Source organism: Penicillium verhagenii (genome assembly GCF_028828195.1).
Source record: "Penicillium verhagenii strain IBT 33310 chromosome Unknown utg000007l_segment0_segment0, whole genome shotgun sequence".
Classification (NCBI taxonomy): Eukaryota; Fungi; Ascomycota; class Eurotiomycetes; order Eurotiales; family Aspergillaceae; genus Penicillium; species Penicillium verhagenii.
Window position 1 is genome coordinate 2,414,319 of NW_026643171.1, and position 20,611 is coordinate 2,434,929.

At 48.5% G+C, this 20,611-nt stretch overlaps 9 protein-coding genes across 9 annotated transcripts; 6 read left to right on the top strand and 3 right to left on the bottom strand.

The window, feature by feature from the left end:
• Positions 1–801: 801 nt before the first annotated feature.
• On the top strand, positions 802–3,032 carry N7466_007566 (SET domain protein; the record flags this gene model as incomplete). Its single annotated transcript, XM_057166955.1, has 4 exons — positions 802–818; positions 898–1,449; positions 1,538–1,791; positions 1,846–3,032. The coding sequence occupies 4 exons, from the start codon at positions 802–804 to the stop codon at positions 3,030–3,032; spliced, it is 2,010 nt and encodes a 669-aa protein (XP_057019996.1).
• Positions 3,033–3,284: 252 nt separating this feature from the next.
• Positions 3,285–4,945, top strand: N7466_007567 (NADH-quinone oxidoreductase subunit NuoF; the record flags this gene model as incomplete). Its single annotated transcript, XM_057166956.1, has 3 exons — positions 3,285–3,542; positions 3,628–3,699; positions 3,788–4,945. 3 exons carry the CDS (start codon positions 3,285–3,287, stop codon positions 4,943–4,945), a joined length of 1,488 nt encoding a protein of 495 aa, XP_057019997.1.
• Positions 4,946–5,787: 842 nt separating this feature from the next.
• Positions 5,788–7,125, top strand: N7466_007568 (3-ketoacyl-coA thiolase peroxisomal A precursor; the record flags this gene model as incomplete). The annotated part of the gene is made up of 2 exons (XM_057166957.1): positions 5,788–6,257; positions 6,327–7,125. 2 exons carry the CDS (start codon positions 5,788–5,790, stop codon positions 7,123–7,125), a joined length of 1,269 nt encoding a protein of 422 aa, XP_057019998.1.
• Positions 7,126–7,401: 276 nt separating this feature from the next.
• On the bottom strand, positions 7,402–8,489 carry N7466_007569 (RraA family protein; the record flags this gene model as incomplete). The annotated part of the gene is made up of 5 exons (XM_057166958.1): positions 7,402–7,572; positions 7,635–7,733; positions 7,830–8,179; positions 8,274–8,349; positions 8,433–8,489. 5 exons carry the CDS (start codon positions 8,487–8,489, stop codon positions 7,402–7,404), a joined length of 753 nt encoding a protein of 250 aa, XP_057019999.1.
• A 3,600-nt stretch (positions 8,490–12,089) lies between these two features.
• N7466_007570 (uncharacterized protein) lies at positions 12,090–13,227 on the top strand (the record flags this gene model as incomplete). The annotated part of the gene is made up of 6 exons (XM_057166959.1): positions 12,090–12,124; positions 12,181–12,430; positions 12,480–12,546; positions 12,604–12,650; positions 12,706–12,875; positions 12,927–13,227. 6 exons carry the CDS (start codon positions 12,090–12,092, stop codon positions 13,225–13,227), a joined length of 870 nt encoding a protein of 289 aa, XP_057020000.1.
• A 483-nt stretch (positions 13,228–13,710) lies between these two features.
• On the top strand, positions 13,711–15,755 carry dbp9 (ATP-dependent DNA/RNA helicase; the record flags this gene model as incomplete). The annotated part of the gene is made up of 4 exons (XM_057166960.1): positions 13,711–13,903; positions 13,960–14,036; positions 14,095–14,573; positions 14,636–15,755. The coding sequence occupies 4 exons, from the start codon at positions 13,711–13,713 to the stop codon at positions 15,753–15,755; spliced, it is 1,869 nt and encodes a 622-aa protein (XP_057020001.1).
• A 257-nt stretch (positions 15,756–16,012) lies between these two features.
• Positions 16,013–17,632, bottom strand: N7466_007572 (uncharacterized protein; the record flags this gene model as incomplete). The annotated part of the gene is made up of 1 exon (XM_057166961.1): positions 16,013–17,632. One exon carries the CDS (start codon positions 17,630–17,632, stop codon positions 16,013–16,015), a length of 1,620 nt encoding a protein of 539 aa, XP_057020002.1.
• Positions 17,633–18,258: 626 nt separating this feature from the next.
• Positions 18,259–19,607, bottom strand: N7466_007573 (tafazzin; the record flags this gene model as incomplete). Its single annotated transcript, XM_057166962.1, has 3 exons — positions 18,259–19,072; positions 19,137–19,229; positions 19,321–19,607. The coding sequence occupies 3 exons, from the start codon at positions 19,605–19,607 to the stop codon at positions 18,259–18,261; spliced, it is 1,194 nt and encodes a 397-aa protein (XP_057020003.1).
• Positions 19,608–20,053: 446 nt separating this feature from the next.
• Positions 20,054–20,526, top strand: N7466_007574 (mitochondrial 54S ribosomal protein mL60; the record flags this gene model as incomplete). Its single annotated transcript, XM_057166963.1, has 3 exons — positions 20,054–20,094; positions 20,162–20,391; positions 20,474–20,526. The coding sequence occupies 3 exons, from the start codon at positions 20,054–20,056 to the stop codon at positions 20,524–20,526; spliced, it is 324 nt and encodes a 107-aa protein (XP_057020004.1).
• Positions 20,527–20,611: the final 85 nt, after the last annotated feature.

A 20,611-nucleotide genomic window follows, 5' to 3' on the forward strand; every position in this document is an offset into this window, starting at 1 on the left:
TGTTACCCCCATCTGCTTTCACGTCTGCATTTTCGCGCTTTGTTATCTCGCTGTGTGCATACACAATGATCTTCTTCAATTATTAGGGAGAGCTGCATGGATACTAAGGTATCCATCTATTTTTTCAAATATTTTCTTCTTATCTCTTCACACTTCAATTGGCTGGTTTGGGATGTTTACGTGCTGTTTTTATGGCACGGCCTTTGTACATATTTTCCATATCTGGTTAATCTCTGGGAGGACTACATCTGATGACCGTCGAGTTCGTCTACACGGATTTATTTATGTGTTCGGTTTTTTTTTTTCTTTCTCGATGCCAAGTTGTTGTGTGCATCATGGGGTGATGTTTCATGGGTTTATGGCTCTGATGCTCTAGGTGGGGTGATGTCCTGTACGATATGTTTGAATTAGAAAGGTGAATTCATGCTTTTAGTTCATAAATATCTTCTGTAAAACAAACCGAGCTCCGAGCTCCATGGCTCATGATGATTAGTAGCTACCTGATTCGGAGACTTGTATTGACAAATTGGACGTTGTAATTTTGATATTGAATTCTTCATGTACTACTTACTACTTCATACTTCTCTCAAGTTGGTGCTTCTCTGCGGGCAGAAAAAGTGGGTCTGGATCACCCACATCGGTGACATCCCGCCGAATCTTTCACCATTTGATGATACCACTTTTCTATCACTTGTGCTTGCCAGTTTACTGAGAACGGAATTTTCGAAATTCAATTGGTGACAAGGACATCTTTTTGAACCGAAAAAAGCCTCAATAAGCAGTCTCGCACTCTTTAGAGCAATGGCCCCACCATCCGAGTGAGTATCAAGAAGTCGTCCTATCACATGTCATTCGATACCTTGAAGTTCAACAAATATTAAAAAAATATTGCAACAGAGACACAGCAACCCATTCCCTGGCAGACCACAAATCCCTGCTGGAATGGGTTTGCAGCAACGGTGGACACCTAGATGACAGCGTATGCATAGCCCAAGACGCCCAGCGCGGCGTCCATGTCCAAGTGAAAGCGGATTGGCCCACAGCGGTCCCAAAGGACACACGGGTAATCAATGCGCCTCTAGGCGTGACAATGTCCTACTTTAACGCGGTAGATTATAGCTCCGCCAAGTGGTCGTTCTCTTCGCATGGTGTGAAATTACCGCAGGCATTCATTGATGCCGTGGGACTGGCGGAGACCATGACTTTCTTCCTGATGGCCAATTTTCTGCGTGGAGAGCAGAGCTTTTGGTGGCCATATCTGCGGACTTTGCCACAGCCCGGCCAATTGACCACTCCGATGTTATTTGGGGAGGAGGATGTAGATTGGCTGCAGGGGACTGGAATCCCGGATGCTACGGTGCAGAGGTATCAGGACTGGGACAAGCAGTATGATTTCTCTGTCGACCAGTTGGAACAGGCTGGGTATGAGGGGGCTGAGGCATTTACTTGGTAAGTTTTTGTTTTGAACTGTACTTGTATCATGTGAAGTTCTATCTACTATCGAATGCCCATGTCTTGTACTTTGCTGACTTTCTAGGGACTTGTATCTCTGGGCCTGGACGATCTTAACCTCTCGCGCCTTCTCGGCAAAGGTTTTGTCGAGTGCCGTGGATGATCTCCCGGAGGAGGGAATCTCGGTGTTGTTGCCGCTCATTGATCTCCCCAATCATCGGCCCTTGGCGAAGGTTGAGTGGAGGGCGGGCGAAGAGGATGTTGGCATGATCATCTTAGAGGATACTTCTCCAGGCGAAGAGATCGCAAATAATTACGGTCCTCGGAACAATGAACAATGTGCGTACTCAACGCTTCTTGAAATGACATCGCAGTGACAGCTAACGAAGACAGTGCTCATGAACTATGGATTCTGCATTACCAACAATCCAACTGACTATCGTATTGTGAAATTGGGCGTGGCAGCAGACAGCCCCCTCGGTCAAGCAAAAGCCCGCCAGATCGAGATGTTCCCCGAAGTGGCCCAGAACACTGATGACCATTATTACATCTTTAATGTGTCCTATCCGCTTCTTGCCCCCCAAGGTCCAATGGAGCATGCGATTATCTCGCCGGCTCTATTCAACGCTCTTAAAATCATGGAAGCCAACGACCGAGAGCGTAAGGGTATTCAGATCGAACAATCAAACATCTCAATCCCAAAGGCGTACGGCAACAGCCGCAGCTCTTTGGCAGCACTTTCCCAGACCTGCCTCGAGCTTATTGCGCACATTCTCCAGTTGCAAGCTAGCGCTCAAGACTTGCCGTCAGAACCGGCGAATCTTAAGCAAATATTTGCAAAAGTCTACCGCGACGGCCAAATCACGCTAGACAAGACTGCACTGATAATTGCATCCTACACTATTGCTCGAGCCCGGGAACACGAGCGTGATGAAAGCTGGGAGGGTATCAAGAGCCTGCTGAACGAGCACATGTCGAAAATACCAGCTGGGTCTTTGTCTCATGAGATTCTATCTCGGACAAAGGTCCGCATTCTCGAGCGACAATCTCTAATCACTAAGAATGGTGAACTATTCCGACTTGCGGAGCTTTTCCGTCTCTTGCCAAAAGATCTGCAGGCAACAAGTCAAAAGTACTTCATAGGCCGTGTTGCCAATGGGCCTTGGGCCACGGACCCTCAAGTAATGTTTGCGCTTGCAATCAATTTCCTAGTTGCGACAGCCACTTCTGACAACCAAGAGGTGAAGTCGTCACTTTCTCCGCGATTGGTTCGATGGGTAGAATTTTTGATCAACGAATACCCATTAACCGTCGGAAGTACTGATGAGTCGAATTCGGCTGCTCAGCAACTGCTTCAAGCTCTCTCAAAGGACAGAGATGCTTTCCTTCAATTGGCTGAGCAAGATGGAGTTACTTGGTTAACATCGGCTAGCAAATGGTTGGCTCCGGAATGGCTACAGTGGGCGTGCACGGTTGGTGATGCTGAGCGGGTTTTAATTCCCGTTGAGCCACTGCAAGTCCTCGCGACGGATGAGCCTACAATGGCGAAGCAGGCAGTACTATATGTACCACAGCTATAGTTAGGAAGTATTAGTCAGTAAAAGGGAGAAGTCAGAATCGTGAAAGATGATTTAGATCTATGAAACGTCGTCACCTATCCCAAATAGGAAATAACTGACTAATCAACGATCACATGACCACAACCCAATCACAACGCACGTAAAGGCGGATCGTTCAGCAGAGCGCAGGAATTGCTAATTACCGCGAGCTCCCCCTTCCCTCTCTTTCCGACCGCTTGACCCTCCACACCACACAGCAGTCAATCCGCCATCATGATATCCAGAGCGGCGGCTCCCACCACCTCCTCCCTCTCCCACCTCTCATCCCGCTCCCTCCGCGCCCAGGGAGCGGCCGCCCGCTCCTTCGCGTCCGTGCAAGAGGCTCCTCCCGTGAAGCACTATGGCGGACTAAAGGACCAGGACCGCATCTTCACCAACCTTTACGGACACCATGGCGCAGACCTGAAGTCGGCAATGAAGTATGGTGATTGGCACCGCACAAAGGAAATGGTTCTGAAGGGCCATGACTGGGTGGGTAGACTCGTTTCAGTTGGGAATATCGTCCGGATTGGGCGGGTAGGACGAAGAACGGCTTGCTGATGCTTTTCTATTGCAGCTCATCTCCGAGATCAAGGCTTCCGGCCTCCGTGGCCGTGGTGGTGCTGGTTTCCCCTCGGGATTGAAATACGTAAGTTCAAGATTGAAGGGGTCCATTGGGGCAACTCAATTGCATGGGGAATGAGTCTTTATCTAACCGTCGTGGCCTCTCAATTTAGTCATTCATGAACTTCAAGGACTGGGACAAGGACCCCCGACCGCGTTACTTGGTCATCAACGCCGATGAGGGTGAGCCGGGTACCTGCAAGGATCGTGAGATTATGCGCAAGGACCCCCAGAAGTTGATTGAGGGTTGCTTGGTGGTGGGTCGTGCCATGAACGCCAATGCCGCCTACATCTACATCCGTGGTGAGTTCTACCACGAGGCGACCGTCCTTCAGCGTGCCATCAACGAGGCCTACGAGAACGGCCTGATCGGCAAGAACGCCTGCGGTACCGGTTACGATTTCGATGTCTACATTCACCGTGGAATGGGCGCCTACGTTTGTGGTGAGGAGACTTCACTCATCGAGTCCATTGAGGGCAAGGCTGGAAAGCCCCGTCTTAAGCCCCCATTCCCCGCTGCTGTCGGTCTTTTCGGCTGCCCTAGCACTGTCACCAACGTCGAGACTGTCGCCGTCGTCCCCACCATCATGCGCCGTGGTGCTGGTTGGTTCTCGTCTTTCGGTCGTGAGCGTAACGCTGGTACCAAGCTGTTCTGTATCTCTGGTCACGTCAACAACCCCGTCACCGTCGAGGAGGAGATGTCCATCTCTCTGCGTGACTTGATCGAGAAGCACTGTGGAGGTGTCCGTGGCGGTTGGGACAACTTGCTCGCCGTTATTCCCGGTGGTTCTTCGACTCCCGTCATCCCCAAGTCCATCGCCGACGACCAGCTCATGGACTTCGATGCCCTCAAGGACTCGCAGTCTGGTCTTGGTACGGCCGCCGTCATTGTTATGGACAAGTCCACTGATATCGTCCGCGCCATCTCCCGTCTGTCCACTTTCTACAAGCACGAGTCCTGCGGACAGTGCACCCCCTGCCGTGAGGGCAGCACATGGACTATGAAGATGATGCAGCGTCTGGAGACCGGTAACGCCCGTGAGCGTGAGATCGACATGCTCCAGGAGCTTACCAAGCAGGTTGAGGGCCACACCATCTGTGCTCTGGGTGAGGCTTTCGCCTGGCCTATCCAGGGTCTGATCCGTCACTTCCGTCCTGAGTTGGAGGCTCGCATCCGTTCCTACGAGAAGGAGCTCGGCGCTGCGCCCTTCGCTGGTGGCTGGAAGCCTGAGAGCCGTGCCGAGGGCAAGTTGATCTCCCCCGGCATGTAAATGCAGAAAAAAAAGCTCTCTCTCAACCTCTTGTCTCCACCCTCTCTCTACAACTCTCCCTCTGTTCTCCCTCCACCTTTGTCTCCCAAAAACGATGCAGGAACCGATCAGTTTTCTTCTCTACACCAACTAGATCTCTCCTAGATCTCCCTTTCCTAGGCTGGTAATATGTACGTCCTGCCAGCGAGGGAGGTTGTCTCCATATTTTCCCGATTTCCTTATACCTGTTCGATCCCCTTCCTGTCGCGTCTAGGTTATTTCCTTTCATGTACAGTCGGTAGCAATTGATGCATTTTATGTCTTCTATTAATTGTCATAGCTTTCCAATGTCGTAGAGTGCAAGTAAAATAATATTTTCTCAGACGTGATCTTAATAACTGAAATCAAGTTCTAGAATTGCATCATGCATCATCCTACTCCATACTACATCCCATATACCGGGGTAGACCAGCTCGGCGCACATGCTTAAAGTGGGCCCGTCCGCTTGGGTTCACATGCGATCATCCCTCTCCACGTGACTTTATGACACAAGCACAGATCGGAACAATAATGATCCGATGGACCTCGGCACTTTTGCTGCGTGAGCAGCATCGGCGAGCTTGCAACAAGGGCAGTACCACCGAATGTCACGGTCTACTGTATAAAAGAGGCCCCATCCGTCATCTTAGAAACCTGATCCTCTTTTCTCCCGCATTTTTAGCCCTCCCCAGGTTCTTCTCATCACCCCAGAACCCCATATTTCAGCTTTCTTCTTACGTCATGTCATCTGGTATGTATTGTCCAACTACCCGAAGTCAGCAACCTGACTTGGAGGAAATGACACTTGACAGAGAAAAAAAAACATGCATGCTAACGGAAGCTTCACAGCCCAACAGCGTCTGTCTCAGGTTTCCTCCCACTTCGGTGGCCGCAAGGGAGCCGCTGCTTTGACCGAAAAGCACCCCGATGATATTGTTGTCACATGTGCCCTCCGCTCCGCCTTGACCAAGGGCGGCAAGGGTGGCTTCAAGGATACCGCTGCTGCTGATCTCTTGGCCGGTGTATTTAAGGCTGTCATTGCCAAGAGTGGCATCGACCCTAGTGCCGTGCAGGACATTGCCGTGGGCTCCGTCCTTCCTCCCGGCGGTGGTGCTACCGAGTTCCGCGCTGCTGCTCTCGTGGCTGGTTTCCCCGAGACCGCTGCCGTCAAGGCCTTGAACCGCCAGTGCTCCAGTGGTCTGCAGGCTGTTATTGATATCGCAAATGCTTTGCAGTCAGGCATGATCGATGTTGGTATTGGTGCCGGTGTCGAGAGCATGTCCTCGCAGTATGGGTAAGTACCATGATCGTCCTAGTCTCATCACTCCAACCTCGATTTTCTGACGTTTATCTCCCTTCTTAGTCCGGGTGCTGTCACCGAATTCTCTGAGCTCCTCGAGAGCCACCCCGAGTCCGCCAACTGCAAGGTCCCCATGGGTGTCCTGTCCGAGGACATGGCCAAGGACCGCAACATCAGCCGTGCGTCCCAAGATGCTTTCGCTGCTTCCTCATACCAGAAGGCCGAGAAGGCTCAGGCCGCTGGCTTGTTCAAGGAGGAGATCGCTCCTCTTGAGGTCAAGTGGACTGACCCTAAGACTGGTGAGGAGAAGACCATCACCGTCAAGGAGGATGACGGCATTCGCAAGGGTATGACCGCCGAGTCATTGGCCAAGATCCGCCCTGCCTTCGCCAAGGATGGCTCCATCCACGCTGGTAATGCCTCTCAGATCTCCGACGGTGCCGCGGCCGTTCTGCTGATGAAGCGTTCCACCGCTGAGCGCCTCGGCCAGAAGATCATTGGCAAGTACGTCTCCGCCAGCATTGTTGGTGTCAAGCCCCTGCTCATGGGAATTGGTCCCTGGAAGGCCATCCCCGTTGCTCTGGAGAAGGCTGGAATTACCAAGGATGATGTGGATATCTTTGAGATCAATGAGGCCTTTGCTTCTCAATGTGTCTGGTGTGCGAACGAGCTCGGTCTGCCCATGGAGAAGATCAACCCCAAGGGCGGTGCCATTGCTTTTGGCCACCCTCTCGGCTGCACCGGTGCTCGTCAAGTGAGCACATTGCTCACTGAGCTCAAGCGCACAAACAAGAAGGTCGGTGTCACTAGTATGTGTGTTGGCACTGGTATGGGAATGGCGGCTGTCTGGGTTGCCGAATAAACGAAAAACCGTATCATCATAACACCTTGCACAGCGGTCGGACTTTTTTCTTTTTCGTCCATATCTTCTTCCGATGTATTAAATAGCTAGATACCACGACAGAATGACATTTTTTCTTATTTCACCTTGCAATGACTCCAGGGCTGCTACTCCAGATCTTCCAACATTGAAGGTTAACGTTTCACACAATGCTATACATATCGCTAGATTCAGCTGAACTTTGTTAGAACATACAAGTTGACTTATTGTGCATACTATCTTCATCCCTGATGTCCTTTATGCTCGGAACTTCTTGAAAGCATCTGTCACACTCATTCCCTGTGCCACGGCCCCCTTTGCCTGATCATCCATACTAATCAATTTAGGCATGACCTCAAGGACGGCGCTTAGTAAATCGCGTGGAATGGCCACCACACCCTCCATCGGGTCGCAGAAGATGATATCGCCCTGTATAATGAAGTCAGTATAGAACATCTAACTGAGTCATAGTAGCAGTATTTGTGCCTTACCGGTGACACAGAAACTCCCCCAATTGTGATGGGCACATTGCGCACTGCAGCTTTAGCTTCAGCCCCCGTACCAACAGTCGAAGTGGCACGCGCCCAGATCTGGAGAGCGGTTTATTAGCCATGACTCTTGAGTTCCTAAAGTAGAGCGAATAGAGAGGATCGTATAAACCAAGGAATAGTTACTAGGTAACTCACCGGAAGCCCTGTTTCTTGAAGCTCCCTCAAATCTCGCACTCGCCCACCCACAACGGCAGCTTTAATACCCAAAAACTTCATTCTCGTCGCCATGATACCGCCCGTCACGGCACAGTACTGTTCATCCGGCTGCTCGATCACAATAATGGACCCCGCATTACTTGGGTCCCTATTCTGAAACTCACCTACATAGTCTACCCAGTGCTTTCCCGGCGGGAATCCATGCTTCTCGGGATTCTCAACGGCAATCGCTGGTGGGCTGTCGCCTTTATTGATGAACTTGAAGGTAGTTGCTGGAGCGGCAATTTTCTGCGCAGTGTCGTTTCTTCCGGCTATCGGGGAGAAGGGATCTATCGGTTGTTGTTTGCAATGAGCTAAGAGTCCCTATATTGAAGGACAAGGCTGGCTCCATATTTTCGAGGAATCCATAGGATCTCAACTTACTGAGATCGGCTAGATATCCTGCTCGTGGTGCGTTCCCTTCTGGTACTTTCTGCAGCTTGAGAAGGGCATCTGACACCTGCGAACCGTCCAGTGTTAGAACATGCTAGTTCGAGGCAATACAACGTAGAGCATTTACCACTCTTGAGAAGAAGGACGTACATCACAGGCTGTGTAATTTCCGATCAATGTCGTGAGCTGTTCATTCAGAGAAGCCATTGCGATTGCGGGGTGCGGGGGGAAGCCGAGGGAAGTTATTAAACGAGAATCGAACGATGTATACTAGTAGCTGTCTAGGTGTACACCGGAGGTTTTGTTTTTAAGTAGAAAATTGAAGAAAAGTTTTCTTAGACGTTCAAGTTGAAGACGGACAATTCATGCCTTTGCCGATCAACTTGGGGCACATGCATCTTCCGGATATCGGACTACGACATCATCGGCCCACCCGAGGATATCCTCTGTTGCTTCAAGTCCGAGATTTTCCGGTGTTGCGATGGGCTGTAAGTGACATAAACGTTTTGAAGTGCGATTATTCGCATCAAATGTGCGAATTATCTATTATCTTGGATTCTGAAGCTACTCGTCTAAATGGGTTTTGACGGAGGCACCTAGGCACTATGTACTAGTATGCATTAGCCTTGGAAGTATGGAAGTTTCGACTTTATTTCACGACATTTTTGCAAATTACCACGATTTTATTGAGATAAACTCAACAATGAATCAGAAAAGACAATGAGTGACGAAAATAGGAATCCGTCAACGATAATAAGAATTTAGCAACAATGACTTAGCGAATCCGTTCTAGCGAGAAACAATGATGGCTTACCGACGACAACAACAACCATGGAATGACATGTATTGATAGAAGGCTAATACATTTCAGGTGTATTTCAATTTTCAAATGTTTGCTTTTGACCTTGGAAGCTCTGGTTAGAAAGGCCCACATAGGTTCAAAGTTAGTAACTCTCGCTTTCACAGTCCTGAATCTGGATAGGTCAACTGTTAGTAGCCCGGTTCTACGGATGTTTCCATTCAAACAAATGTTCATGTAAATTTTGGCATCTGGCCTGGGGCATCGCATGCACATGTGTGCTAAACTACCTAGTAGGTAATCTTAGTTGACGGCATCTGTCATTTGAATATCTATAGGTATACATACGCTGTCTCGGATTCTGATATTTGAAGGTTTCAATGTTGGAGGTTGTAAATTGATTTTTATACTACCTAGTAGCTACATCATGTGCATGCATGTGTGGTAATGTCTATATACATATGTATTTAAATACAAGCAACAAATAAATCTCGGCAGGCTTCGATTCAACATTTGTTGAATATTGGCTGAACGATATTTTCAATTTTTGGACGAGGTGAGGCCCCCGATATAAAAGTACATCCATGGACCTCGGGATGATGCATGTGTACAAACTTTGGTACATTTGAAGCCTTGTGAAGCAGATGATGTGTACATAAGAAGCCGGCTTCGGGGGTACGATAAAAAATGTTAGTAGTAATTTGAAATGTGCGAGTATGTAGTAGTAACAAGGTAGTACGCAACTGCCTACGTACTCGTAGTCAATAAGAATACCATCAATGAATAACCCGTACATTTGCTTCTAGCTATCCGAGTTCCGAATCCTGATTTGAAGCAATCAAAGTACAAGTCTTGGCTCCGCTTCAATCTGTAATCATTTGTTCGTGAATCGTGCGACGGAAGTGCTTCGACATCCATCCATAGAGCCACTAGCGCTAACTGAGATTGCTCTGAGCAGCGAGGATCGGATATTTGGACATCAGTTGAAAGGATGCTTGCCAGTCAGGCGCATTTTCCTCAAGGGGCAAGAGCAATCTGATTTTCTCGGAGATTTCTCGCAGCTATCTTCGGTACAAACGAATCAGAGGCAGAGTTGATATCCTGTGACCTTCCCTATGGACGGGCCATGTTTGCCACGCCACTCCGTAGTCAGGTCATGTGTTTTACTATTATTTTTCTTTGTCTTTTAGCTTTGCAATTGTCGGTTTCAAAGATGATATTGATAGTCCTGCGGGTATTCAATAGCGTTGTTGATAGCTTTGACCTCAAAGTGCATATCATGGACCGGTATAGCATTACATCGGCTATTCAGCGCCAGTCCGTAGGCCATCCGTCTCTTACTCGGTTGTGTTGTAGCGCCTGGTGAAAGTTTCGGAGCCGAGTAATAGCGGATAATGATTCAGGTATTTTGGGACGTTCGAAAACCTAGCAAGGTTAGCGCGATTATTCTCTCGAGAGGGGAAACCTTCGAATATTAGAAATTCGAAAAGGCCAGGGGGCCGAAACTGATCCTCGGTCGGACATCTAGGACTATATGTTAAATTTGGCTTTCATTATGCCTAGAAAATTCGAAAGGTATCTGGAGTGGTTGGCTTTGGTCATAGAAAGACATCCATGGATGACTTCGCAAAGCATTAGAAGCTTAGCTCTTTCCAGTTGACGGCAAAGAAACGGCCATTTGTTCGAAGATGAAATCGATTTGATCTCATCATTGAGTCAAGGATGTTCCAGTCAAAAGCGCCTAAGAGATCAGTGTTGGTGATGAGAATTCAAGAGTGCATACTTTGAATATTTAGCTTACCCGTGAGAGTTCTGTTGGAAAAACCCGAATTCACATAGTTTTTCGCCCGAAAACCAACAGCGGGAAATTGATCACATATGGGGATCAACAAGATTGGGGGTTTGGGCTATCACACCAACGGTTGCCAGGGGGTCATGAGTGTTGGTGGGGCTGGAACATGGGTATAGTATCTGCAGTTAAAGACCAGGGTTTCTGCTGGTCTGGAATTCTTACCCCTCACTTACTCCTCGATATTTCCATATCCTTTGATGTTGTATGTTTGACGTGACATGCATAAAGCCTCGTCGTGGCGTTTTGGTTAAAATCAGCGACAGAATGCAGGCCAATCACTTATGCTCCGTTGTCTCCTATCCCTGTCCCTTAGCGCCTGCCCATCGATGATTTTCGTTCAACTCATTGAAAGTCTCAAAATGATGCAATATTCTATTTCAGCCAAGGGGTTTTGCCTCTGAAGAACCCTGCACAAAGCATCGGGCATATTGATCCCTATGGTCCACGACTGCCAATCAATCATCAAGAGTCACCGTGCACGCGCTAAACACAATCGCTTCACTCCAAGACCCATGTCCCGTGTGGACGGACCGAGCCGCATGGGGGTATCAAAGAGAAGAGTTTCGAGATACAAATGTCTCGGTCCAATCCCTCTTTGTCCTCGGAATGAAATGACATGTAGCAACAATGACCGCAGATTGGACAATCCACACTGAAACCGGACGATTTTTTCGTCTGATTTATAATCTCTCAGGTAAAGAACACTTACTCTACCCGATAGGACTGGGCATGAGCATATCATTGATACACCTACAGGAGAGTCATGTTTTGAATGGGATTATCCGGGAGGCTTGGTAACATTGACTGGGTGGGAGAAGATCAATTCATCAGGGTATGCAATCTTCCTCAGTACATGTCGCAGCCTTGACTCATATTGAGGATACCTCTGACCAAGTTCAAACTAGTAATACGGCGAGACAAAGGAGTTCTTCTGGATCTGGATCTGGGTCTGGATCCATATATCCACAGCTAGGAGAATCGTCATATGCGCAGCCGATCGCAATAGGGCACGGCACTATTCATGCAGGACGTTATAATCGACGTTGGAAGCCCACTCCGCATGATTATAGTCAACCTAAATCCGAGAGATGTGATTTTCAGACAAGCTTTAATTACGGCTCTCCAGAGACAACTCATAGCCAGCGCCCCATTCAGCATGCAGAAGGGAGCCTTCACGCAAGCAGTTCTGTTGTGCCTACTACCCGAGGAAGCACTTCCCCAAACTTCAGTTCAAGGATACTCAATAGTCCTACACGGAAGATCTATGGACCTAACAGCCGCAGATACAATCGTGCCAGTCTATCCGATCACAGCGATACCACTGATTCCTCCCACAGCGATGCATCAAGCCCAAGATCCATGTCGGATGACTTACAAGGAATTACCTTGGGAGAGCATATATTATCACAGCAACTTCCTACCCCCGGAGCCAGCCCCCGAAGCTACCGCAGAGATCCTATTCTGGGGGAGCTTCAGCGGGATATTGAAACACTAGTAGTAAGTCATACATACCCCTCCAGAAGAAAGATTTGCCTAACCTTACCAGCGACAGTCTTCGGAATCCGCATTTGCAACTACTGGAAATGGCGGCGAGAACGAGACCCTGGATCCTCGTAAGCATTTGAGTGGCATTCAAACAGAGCTAGATGGTTTGCTAATACATAAAGCAGGCTATAAAAGACAGAGCGATCCTCGCAAATTCTTTCGTGTGGGAAGGGTAAGTATATTCCCTCAAGCCTCGGTCTATGCAACACTGCTCATAAAGTGTATAGGTCTTCGCGATGCTTTGGCATGAAAATGCAGGGCTGCATGGAACTATTATGAGCCAGAGAGGCTCAAATCTCGGCCGGGACTATACCAAAGGCAAATACCAAGAACCAATATATAGCAGTATTCGGCGAATGGTGGTTATCAAAGAGCAAAAAGGATGCTCTTGGTGTCTGTAAGTCATCAATTTTCTGCTAGAGCAGTGTTTTTGCTGATTGTTATTTAGTCCTATCACCACTTATAGTGGTCAGGGTGTAGCTAAATCAGGTGTTGATCGCAACAAGCACACGGTCGTCTACATGCGCGGCTGTCATCCAGTAACCAAGGTGAATGAACCTAAGATGACTAAGGAGCCATTGGAGGTTGAACCGGCGAAGCCTGATCAGAAACTTGACCCGATGTCCCGGCTGAACTTTGGGAAGGTTTACACTGTGGAGCATAATGTGAAGGTCTTGCCAGTGGGCCGAATTACCGAGGGTTCTCTTGCCAAGTTCCTGGAGTACACCAAGGCCGAGTTCAATAAATGAACCAAGAGGCCATGCATTTCCAAACTGTTACGGTCGAATGAATAAATGTTAAATTAGCACTCGTTGGGAGGAAATTTGATATACGTTCATTGCGTGGATTGATCGTCCTATTCCCGAATTCTGCTAGAGGTCAATTTCCAGCATTCAGAACAGAGGAAAAATTAAGAATCGCATTGATACTGAAGTCAAAGAAGTGACCACACATAGAAAAGACTAAAAGTATCCTATTGTTAAATTGAAAAGTGTTTCTCTTAATAAAATGGGGGGGAAAAATAGAGATCTAAAACCTCATTTCCAAGAGAAATTGTTTCCGTGTTGCGATTTTTCCGCATTGGGACAACGGCTTGTTGAGTCAGCATTTAAATGATAAAATCTTTGACCGCCTGGAAAAAAAGCCTGGAAAATCTCACCGCCCGCCGAAATTTCCCAATTGAAGCAAATTAAGGTCTTTCTTTCTGGCGTTCAAACAGCATATCAAACAAAATGAAGCGCAAACTTGATGCCAACGACGTTCCCTCTCCTGAGCCTACGGGTAAAGATGAGCAGGAATTTGATTTCGAAGCCCTTGGTCTGGACCCGCGACTGCGCCAGGCCCTGATCAAAGAAAAGTTCTCCAAGCCTACTCTCGTGCAGGCCAAGGCCATTCCGCTGGCCCTCGAAGGAAAGGATATTCTTGGTGAGTGGTTCTGGACTTCTAATATGGCCTTGGAAACTTTTACTAACAGACATCAGCCCGCGCAAAGACTGGTTCCGGCAAAACCGCTGCCTATGTTCTTCCTGTCCTCCAAGCCATCCTCCAACAAAAATCTGTTAGTCGAATCAGATCCCCGCGGCGATTGAGTCAAGTGACTGATTATTTGAAAACAGATTGACCCCACATTGAAAGCGACCACTGGTCTTATTCTTGTTCCCACCCGCGAGTTGGCCGAGCAGGTCCAAAAAGTTATTACCTCCTTCACCGTTTTCTGCGGAAAGGATGTCCGGTCCATCAACTTGACCCAGAAAGTCTCCGATGCCGTGCAGCGGACTATGCTCGCCGATTTCCCCGATATTATCATCTCTACACCAACCCGAGTTCTCGCCAATGTCAACAACTCGGCCCTGTCGCTTGAGAAGCTTACACATCTGGTGATCGATGAAGCCGATTTGGTTCTGTCATACGGATACGACGAGGACATCAACGCTCTTTCGAAGGCCATTCCCCGTGGAGTGCAGACTTCCCTGATGAGTGCTACACTTACCTCCGAAGTCGATGCCTTGAAGAGTTTGTTCTGCCGTAGCCCAGTGATCCTGAAGCTCGAAGATAAGGAAGAGAAGGGCGCCGAAGTGAGCCAGTTTGTTGTCAAGTAAGCTTTCCGCTCAGAATGTTTCTTGTTTATTATTTGACATACTAACGAAAATGCGACAGGTGTGCCGAAGACGAGAAGTTCCTTCTCACATACGTTATCTTTAAGCTGCAGCTGGTTAAGGGCAAGGTCATCATTTTCGTGCACGATGTGGACCGATGCTACCGTGTAAAGCTTTTCCTTGAGCAGTTCGGTATCAAGAGCTGTGTACTTAACTCAGAGCTTCCCATCAACTCCCGAGTACACGTCGTCGAAGAGTTCAACAAGGGCGTTTACGATATTATCATCGCCGCCGACGACCAAGAAATTATGGGAGCCGCCAAATCAAAGAAGATCCCCGAAATTATTGAGGACGACGAGGCAGAGGAGAAGGAGGAGAAGGAAGAGAAGGAGGAAATCGGTTCCAGTGAAGATGAGGAGGAGGAAGCATCCACCAACAAAAAGGCTCGACCCGAGAAGCGCCGCAAGATGACCGGCAAGGAAAAGGACTACGGCATCTCTCGTGGTATCGACTTCCAGAATGTCGCCTGTGTCCTCAACTTCGATCTCCCCTCCACCGCAAAATCTTATACCCACCGCATTGGACGTACAGGCCGTGCTGGAAAGGCCGGCATGGCCCTCTCTTTCGTTATCCCACTGGAGCAGTATGGCAAGCATAAGCCTACTTCAATCAGCAGTGCCAGGAAGGATGAGCCCGTCCTCGCCAAGATTGTTAAGCGCCAAGGCAAGATGGGCCACGAGGTCCGACCTTATCACTTTGAAATGCAGCAGGTTGATGCCTTCCGCTACCGTATGACCGACGCCCTGCGCGCTATTACTCGACTTGCCGTGCAGGAAGCCCGTGCGCGCGAGATTCGTCAAGAGCTTATCAAGAGTGAGAAGTTGAAGCGTCATTTCGAAGAGAACCCAGACGAACTCCGCCAGCTACGTCACGATGGCGAACTGCGGGCGGCTCGTGTACAGGCTCATTTGAAGCACGTGCCAGAGTATTTGATGCCTGCCAAGGGACGCAAGGGCATTTCGAAAGAGGAAGTTGGATATGTTGGATTCAGAAAGACAACTGTGAACCGTATTCGCAAGGCTAGAGATCACAACCGGAAAGCCGGTAAGGGCAAGGGAGGCAGGAAGCCTTCAGGTGGAAGAGTTGATCCTTTGAAGACATTTAATCGGGGCAAGAAATAGTCGATGTTGATAAAATATGGTTGCGAGAAGAAGGTTTTATGCTATGATACCATTGTACAGTTATATGGAACAAAAAAATAAGAATGAGCACAGAAATTTATTTTATTCATACATTACTATATTGATACATTCGCTTTTTCTGTTGATACAAAAGCTGTCAATTGTCTCGCGCTATGTCTGTAAACTACTAGATATTGTCATGAGGCATCGCCATCCATTTATGGATGGCTCAATAAGTATGGGCTGAGGGCCATACGTCACCGATATCTTGGGGGAGGTAGACGTATGCTCCTCAGAATGGCCTGCAGCCTATACAGCTCCTTTCCCCCAGTTTCAACATGCACTGCACTCCCACGATGCTTCACTCGGTATCTGCGAACGGACTGTTGCACAGACACAGCCCTGGTTACGGCATAGTGGTATTTGCTGACAGCCCACTGGAATTCGCGGAAGATTGGCTCGAGCGAAATCGGGATTACAGCTCCCGAAACGTACTTGGCCAAAGCATTTGGAGTTTCAGGTTTGCAGCCAGGCGTGAGGTTGAGCGAGACCACGTTTCGCCAGGAAGTGTTCCACTCAGGGCCATAGACCACATCGTCGCCAAGGCCCGGATGGTGTTCCGTCCAAGTACTTAGTAGACGGAGCCAGTCAGTGCATCCTTGCAGATCAAGCCATTTCAGACGAAGGGTACTGCGAGAGAGTCGGCGGATGATCGCTGCGGCCTCGTATGTTGCAGCGTCGGAGCGTTTGATTTCATCTGGCATCATTTTGACGGGATGCCAAGTTGGAAAGGGCCAATATGCCAAAGACAGATGAGTAATCTTTGGTAGGTTTGGGAGTAGGTCCACAAGGTCGGTCCAATTAGCCGCGGCTTTTATTGGATGCGCAAAGGAGATGTATTTGAGGTTGTTGAAGCGGTGTGGTTGGGGCATGAATTGAGGAATCGAACTTTCTTCGGCTTCGGTTTCAGTTTCGTCCCAGGAATCTGGTACGTAATCCGGGGCTGCACTCTCAGACGAAGTGGAAGTAGGAGCAATTGCATAGATTTGCAATATTTTCCGAAGCTTCTTAAAGGTCAACCCATTACCTATGGCAAGACCCAGGTCTAGTCGTTCGATCCCATCGTGACAATGGGAGTTAATGGAGTCGTTGACAGACTGAGCTGCTTCAAATGCCGCATATTCTGTCTCTGTTGGGAAGAGTAGAGTGAGTCCTTTCGTGGAACCAAGCGACTCTTCAGAGCCGAATTTAGCCACATAACTGAGCATGGCCACTTTGATATGGTTGGGCAGCTGGGATAAAAACATTCCATCATATTCGACTTGTGAATGCCAATGTTTGGCCATTTGGACCATGACGGTATGCTGGAGACTGGGTTGTTTGGGGAAAATAGCCCCGGGCAGCCTATCCAGGTGGTGAGTTTGTTTATGGGCGGGTGTCTCCATATCGGGCTCGTCGTTGATCGAACCGTCCTGAGATCCACTCGTACTCCTAGTTGTCCAACTTCTCGGTGGCGGGGGACCAGGGACTCTGCGAACTGGGCGTACTCCAATCGGAGTCTGAGATCTGTTAGGTCGAGGGTCCGGTTGGGACGGATCGGGGAGCTCGAGAATGTCGCGCAAAGCTGGTGGCACAGAGCTTTGAGGGGCGGAAGAACGATGGAAGGCAGAGGAAAGATTCTCCGAGGAGGGTTGAACTTGGGTGCGACGTAAATGATCAATTAAGGCGTTAACAGATGTCTCCGCAGAAGCTTGCGGAACCCTCGTCCCGATACTTTGAAACCGACCATTGTTATTGGCCCTTGACGATGCGAGCGTGTGATGCGGTGAATTTTCCGGTTTTGGGTACTTCAGTGAGGTTCTGTGCTTTTTGGGCATGAGGGCAAGGTTCTGAAGGTTCCAAGGTTGGAGTTGTTTGAGTTGTTTCTTGGAAAGTGAATGCGGAGGTGAAAGTGAATTGGCGACTTTATACTAAGAAACTCCTTATCGGCTTATCGTTATCGTATTATCATTATCGACTTATCGCCCTATCGTTCTCGCCCCACCCTTCAACTAGATGTAAAATGACTCTCAATGACTCATAAGAGAGCTCGCTTCTTGCACACAAGAGCATATAGGCATTCAATAGGCATTGATGTTTCAGCTCCAGTGAAGGCCTCGGGAAACTGGGGTCTTAGTGGGAGTTACCTACCTGTCGTGGATGCATGTGTACAATGTTCTTGGAATATATTGACAACAAATGAACATCAATTCAAAAATCACCATTGGAAATTTTGATATGTACATATTGATATACTACTAGTAGTATACATAGTAGATTCCATCAATTGCTCAACTTGTGTTGAACCAGTCGTCAACTGGGAAGAATGTTGCATTTGTGGTAGGTATCGGGCGAGTTCAGTTGGGAGTTGGAAATTTCCAATAATTAAACCCAAGAATGCAGTTCTAAATTTCCCATTTATTGAATCTTGTACACTATTTACATATTGATACACAGTTTTGGATCAGATATCTCGGACCCACGAATCATCTTTCATATGCCCTTCACGCTTCGGGCCTTCCTCAAGCCATGTCTCCACAAGTCCCTCTTTGGGATCTTCGTCTGGCAAACCGCGAGACCTTCGCACGTCAAGCACAAGGTTGCGGATCTTCAATGTAACTTCCTTGCGCAACTCCACAGCTTCCTTGTTGTTCAGTAGCGCGTCACTCAGGACACCCACGGGAAGGTTTTGAGACTGGGCATCTGAGGCTTCCACCTTCGATTTTAATTTCTGCCAGCGCGATCTCATATCTCCAAACACAGCTTCAGAGTCAACTTTGGAGCCAAAAGTCACATCCACTTTCTTGCCCGGCCTCGGCAGAAATCGGGGAAACTCTCGACTTTCATGCATGATATCATCGATTCCCTCAATCCACATTGGGACCACATCCGGGCACTCGTTTGCCTCCAGAATAAGTCGTGCCACGCCCCATTTAAAGTAACGCATGGTCTTGCGCGGAGCTTGGTGGATCTTGCCTTCGGGGAAAATATGAACCCAGGAATGGGCATTGCAAGAGTATGCGGAAGGCGCTAGGTGTGCATCTTCACCGTTGGTGGTATAAGCGACGGAAAGTTCCGAGAAAGGGTCGACACAGACGTTCTGGAGGCTGAACTGCTGGAGTTCCGGGGTAGCGCGGTGATGATCGACAGCAAAGGGTCCCTTGGACAGCAATCTAATCGCCTGCGTGATTGCCGGTTGGCCAAGTCCACCGAATTGCGAATGGGCAGATCGGTGTGTTGGTAAGACTTGTCCCATGGTAAAGAATAACGATAGCGGCCTGAAGAGTTTGTTCGGTCAGCAACGAATGACCAGCTGGGCAATATTCCGCTATCCTAACGCACCTGGTTTGGAAACAGATATCATGACTACCAAAAGACCACCGTTTATTCCAGAATCGAGCTGGGAGTAATCCCCACAACAACGGATCATCCATCCTGTTAAGTCCGACGCTGTGTCAGCTATCTTCGTGCGCCGAAATTGTATAGGGATGAACTTCGTCGCCGAGGTTATTGAATCGTTACGTACACACTAATATGATTTGATACTAAAGCGAGGAAAAAGATAATTAGCAACTGCGCGCATTTCAAACCAAATAGAATGATGGGGAAAGTACCGGTGATTAATCCTTTTGTCCGTTGCGATGGATCTCGCCTCGAATCTAACAACTCCGTGAAAGCCTCAGCGCCATGCACATCAGCATTACACAAGCCCGACAAGAATGCGCGACATAATCCGGCCACACCCCACATAGTCATGTTTGAACATATCCGCCAAGGGAGGGACGGAGAATCGCCCGTCGCGCCGGAGTCCATGATTTCGAATGGAAGGACGCGACTTTATAGAAAATCCATAAACTGGACGCAGACAGGCGAGGAACCACGCGAGTTGTAGATCAAACAAACGTCTTGTTTGGCCAACTCGAACAGGATTAAACAGGGAGAGGAAAACATGTTTCGGCAAAATACGTTTATCCATCAGGATCACATGACTGAAGCCGGGGTAAACTATGAAACTTTTGGCTCAACAGCTACGCACCTACGATCTTTGATATGTGAGAAAAAGCACTGGGGATATTACTAGCTAGATCAAGTATGTCCTCCCTCAATTAATTACTAGATATAAAGAGTAATCCGCTCTCAATTGTTGAAAGTCGATGTTGTCGCTACAAGTATACTCCCGACCGCACGGACCAATTGCAACTCCGACTTCGAGCACGATTTTCGCCGATTCTCATATTTCTCAGCATCATCACCTCAACATGTTCAAGCCCACCCAATCCCTATTTGGAGGTCTTCTCTGGTATGATACACATCCGATTCAATCCGTGATATCATAGAAACTAATATCGCCCTCTTTCGAATTACAGGAAGACCCCGTGGCGCCTCTCCTCGCCCCAGAAGGCCCGACAGCGCAAGCGCTTGCGCGCCGTGGACCGCGTCGTCGATACTGTCAGTGCTGCTCTTGCCCGCAATGGCGAGAACATGAAGGCTGTTGAGCGGTGGTACAAGGAGATGCCCCGTGAGGAAGAGATGTTGCCCAAAGACAAGTACACTCTTTTCGACAAGAAGGAGAAGAGCTACCGGAAGAGCATTCACAGTATGTCAACTTCTGAACTGAGAGTTCGGGTTTTTCTTATGGGGGTTTTATGGGAAGTACTAATACTTATGCCTCAATTCAGAGCTGCCCAAGTGGACTCGTGTCAGCCAGCGTGTGAACCCTCCTGGATTCTAAGTTATCGTCGATGCGATCTCCCTACTTTTTACAACGGACACACCCTCTACGGCTCGCCAATACGGGAACCTGCATCAGATCTGTA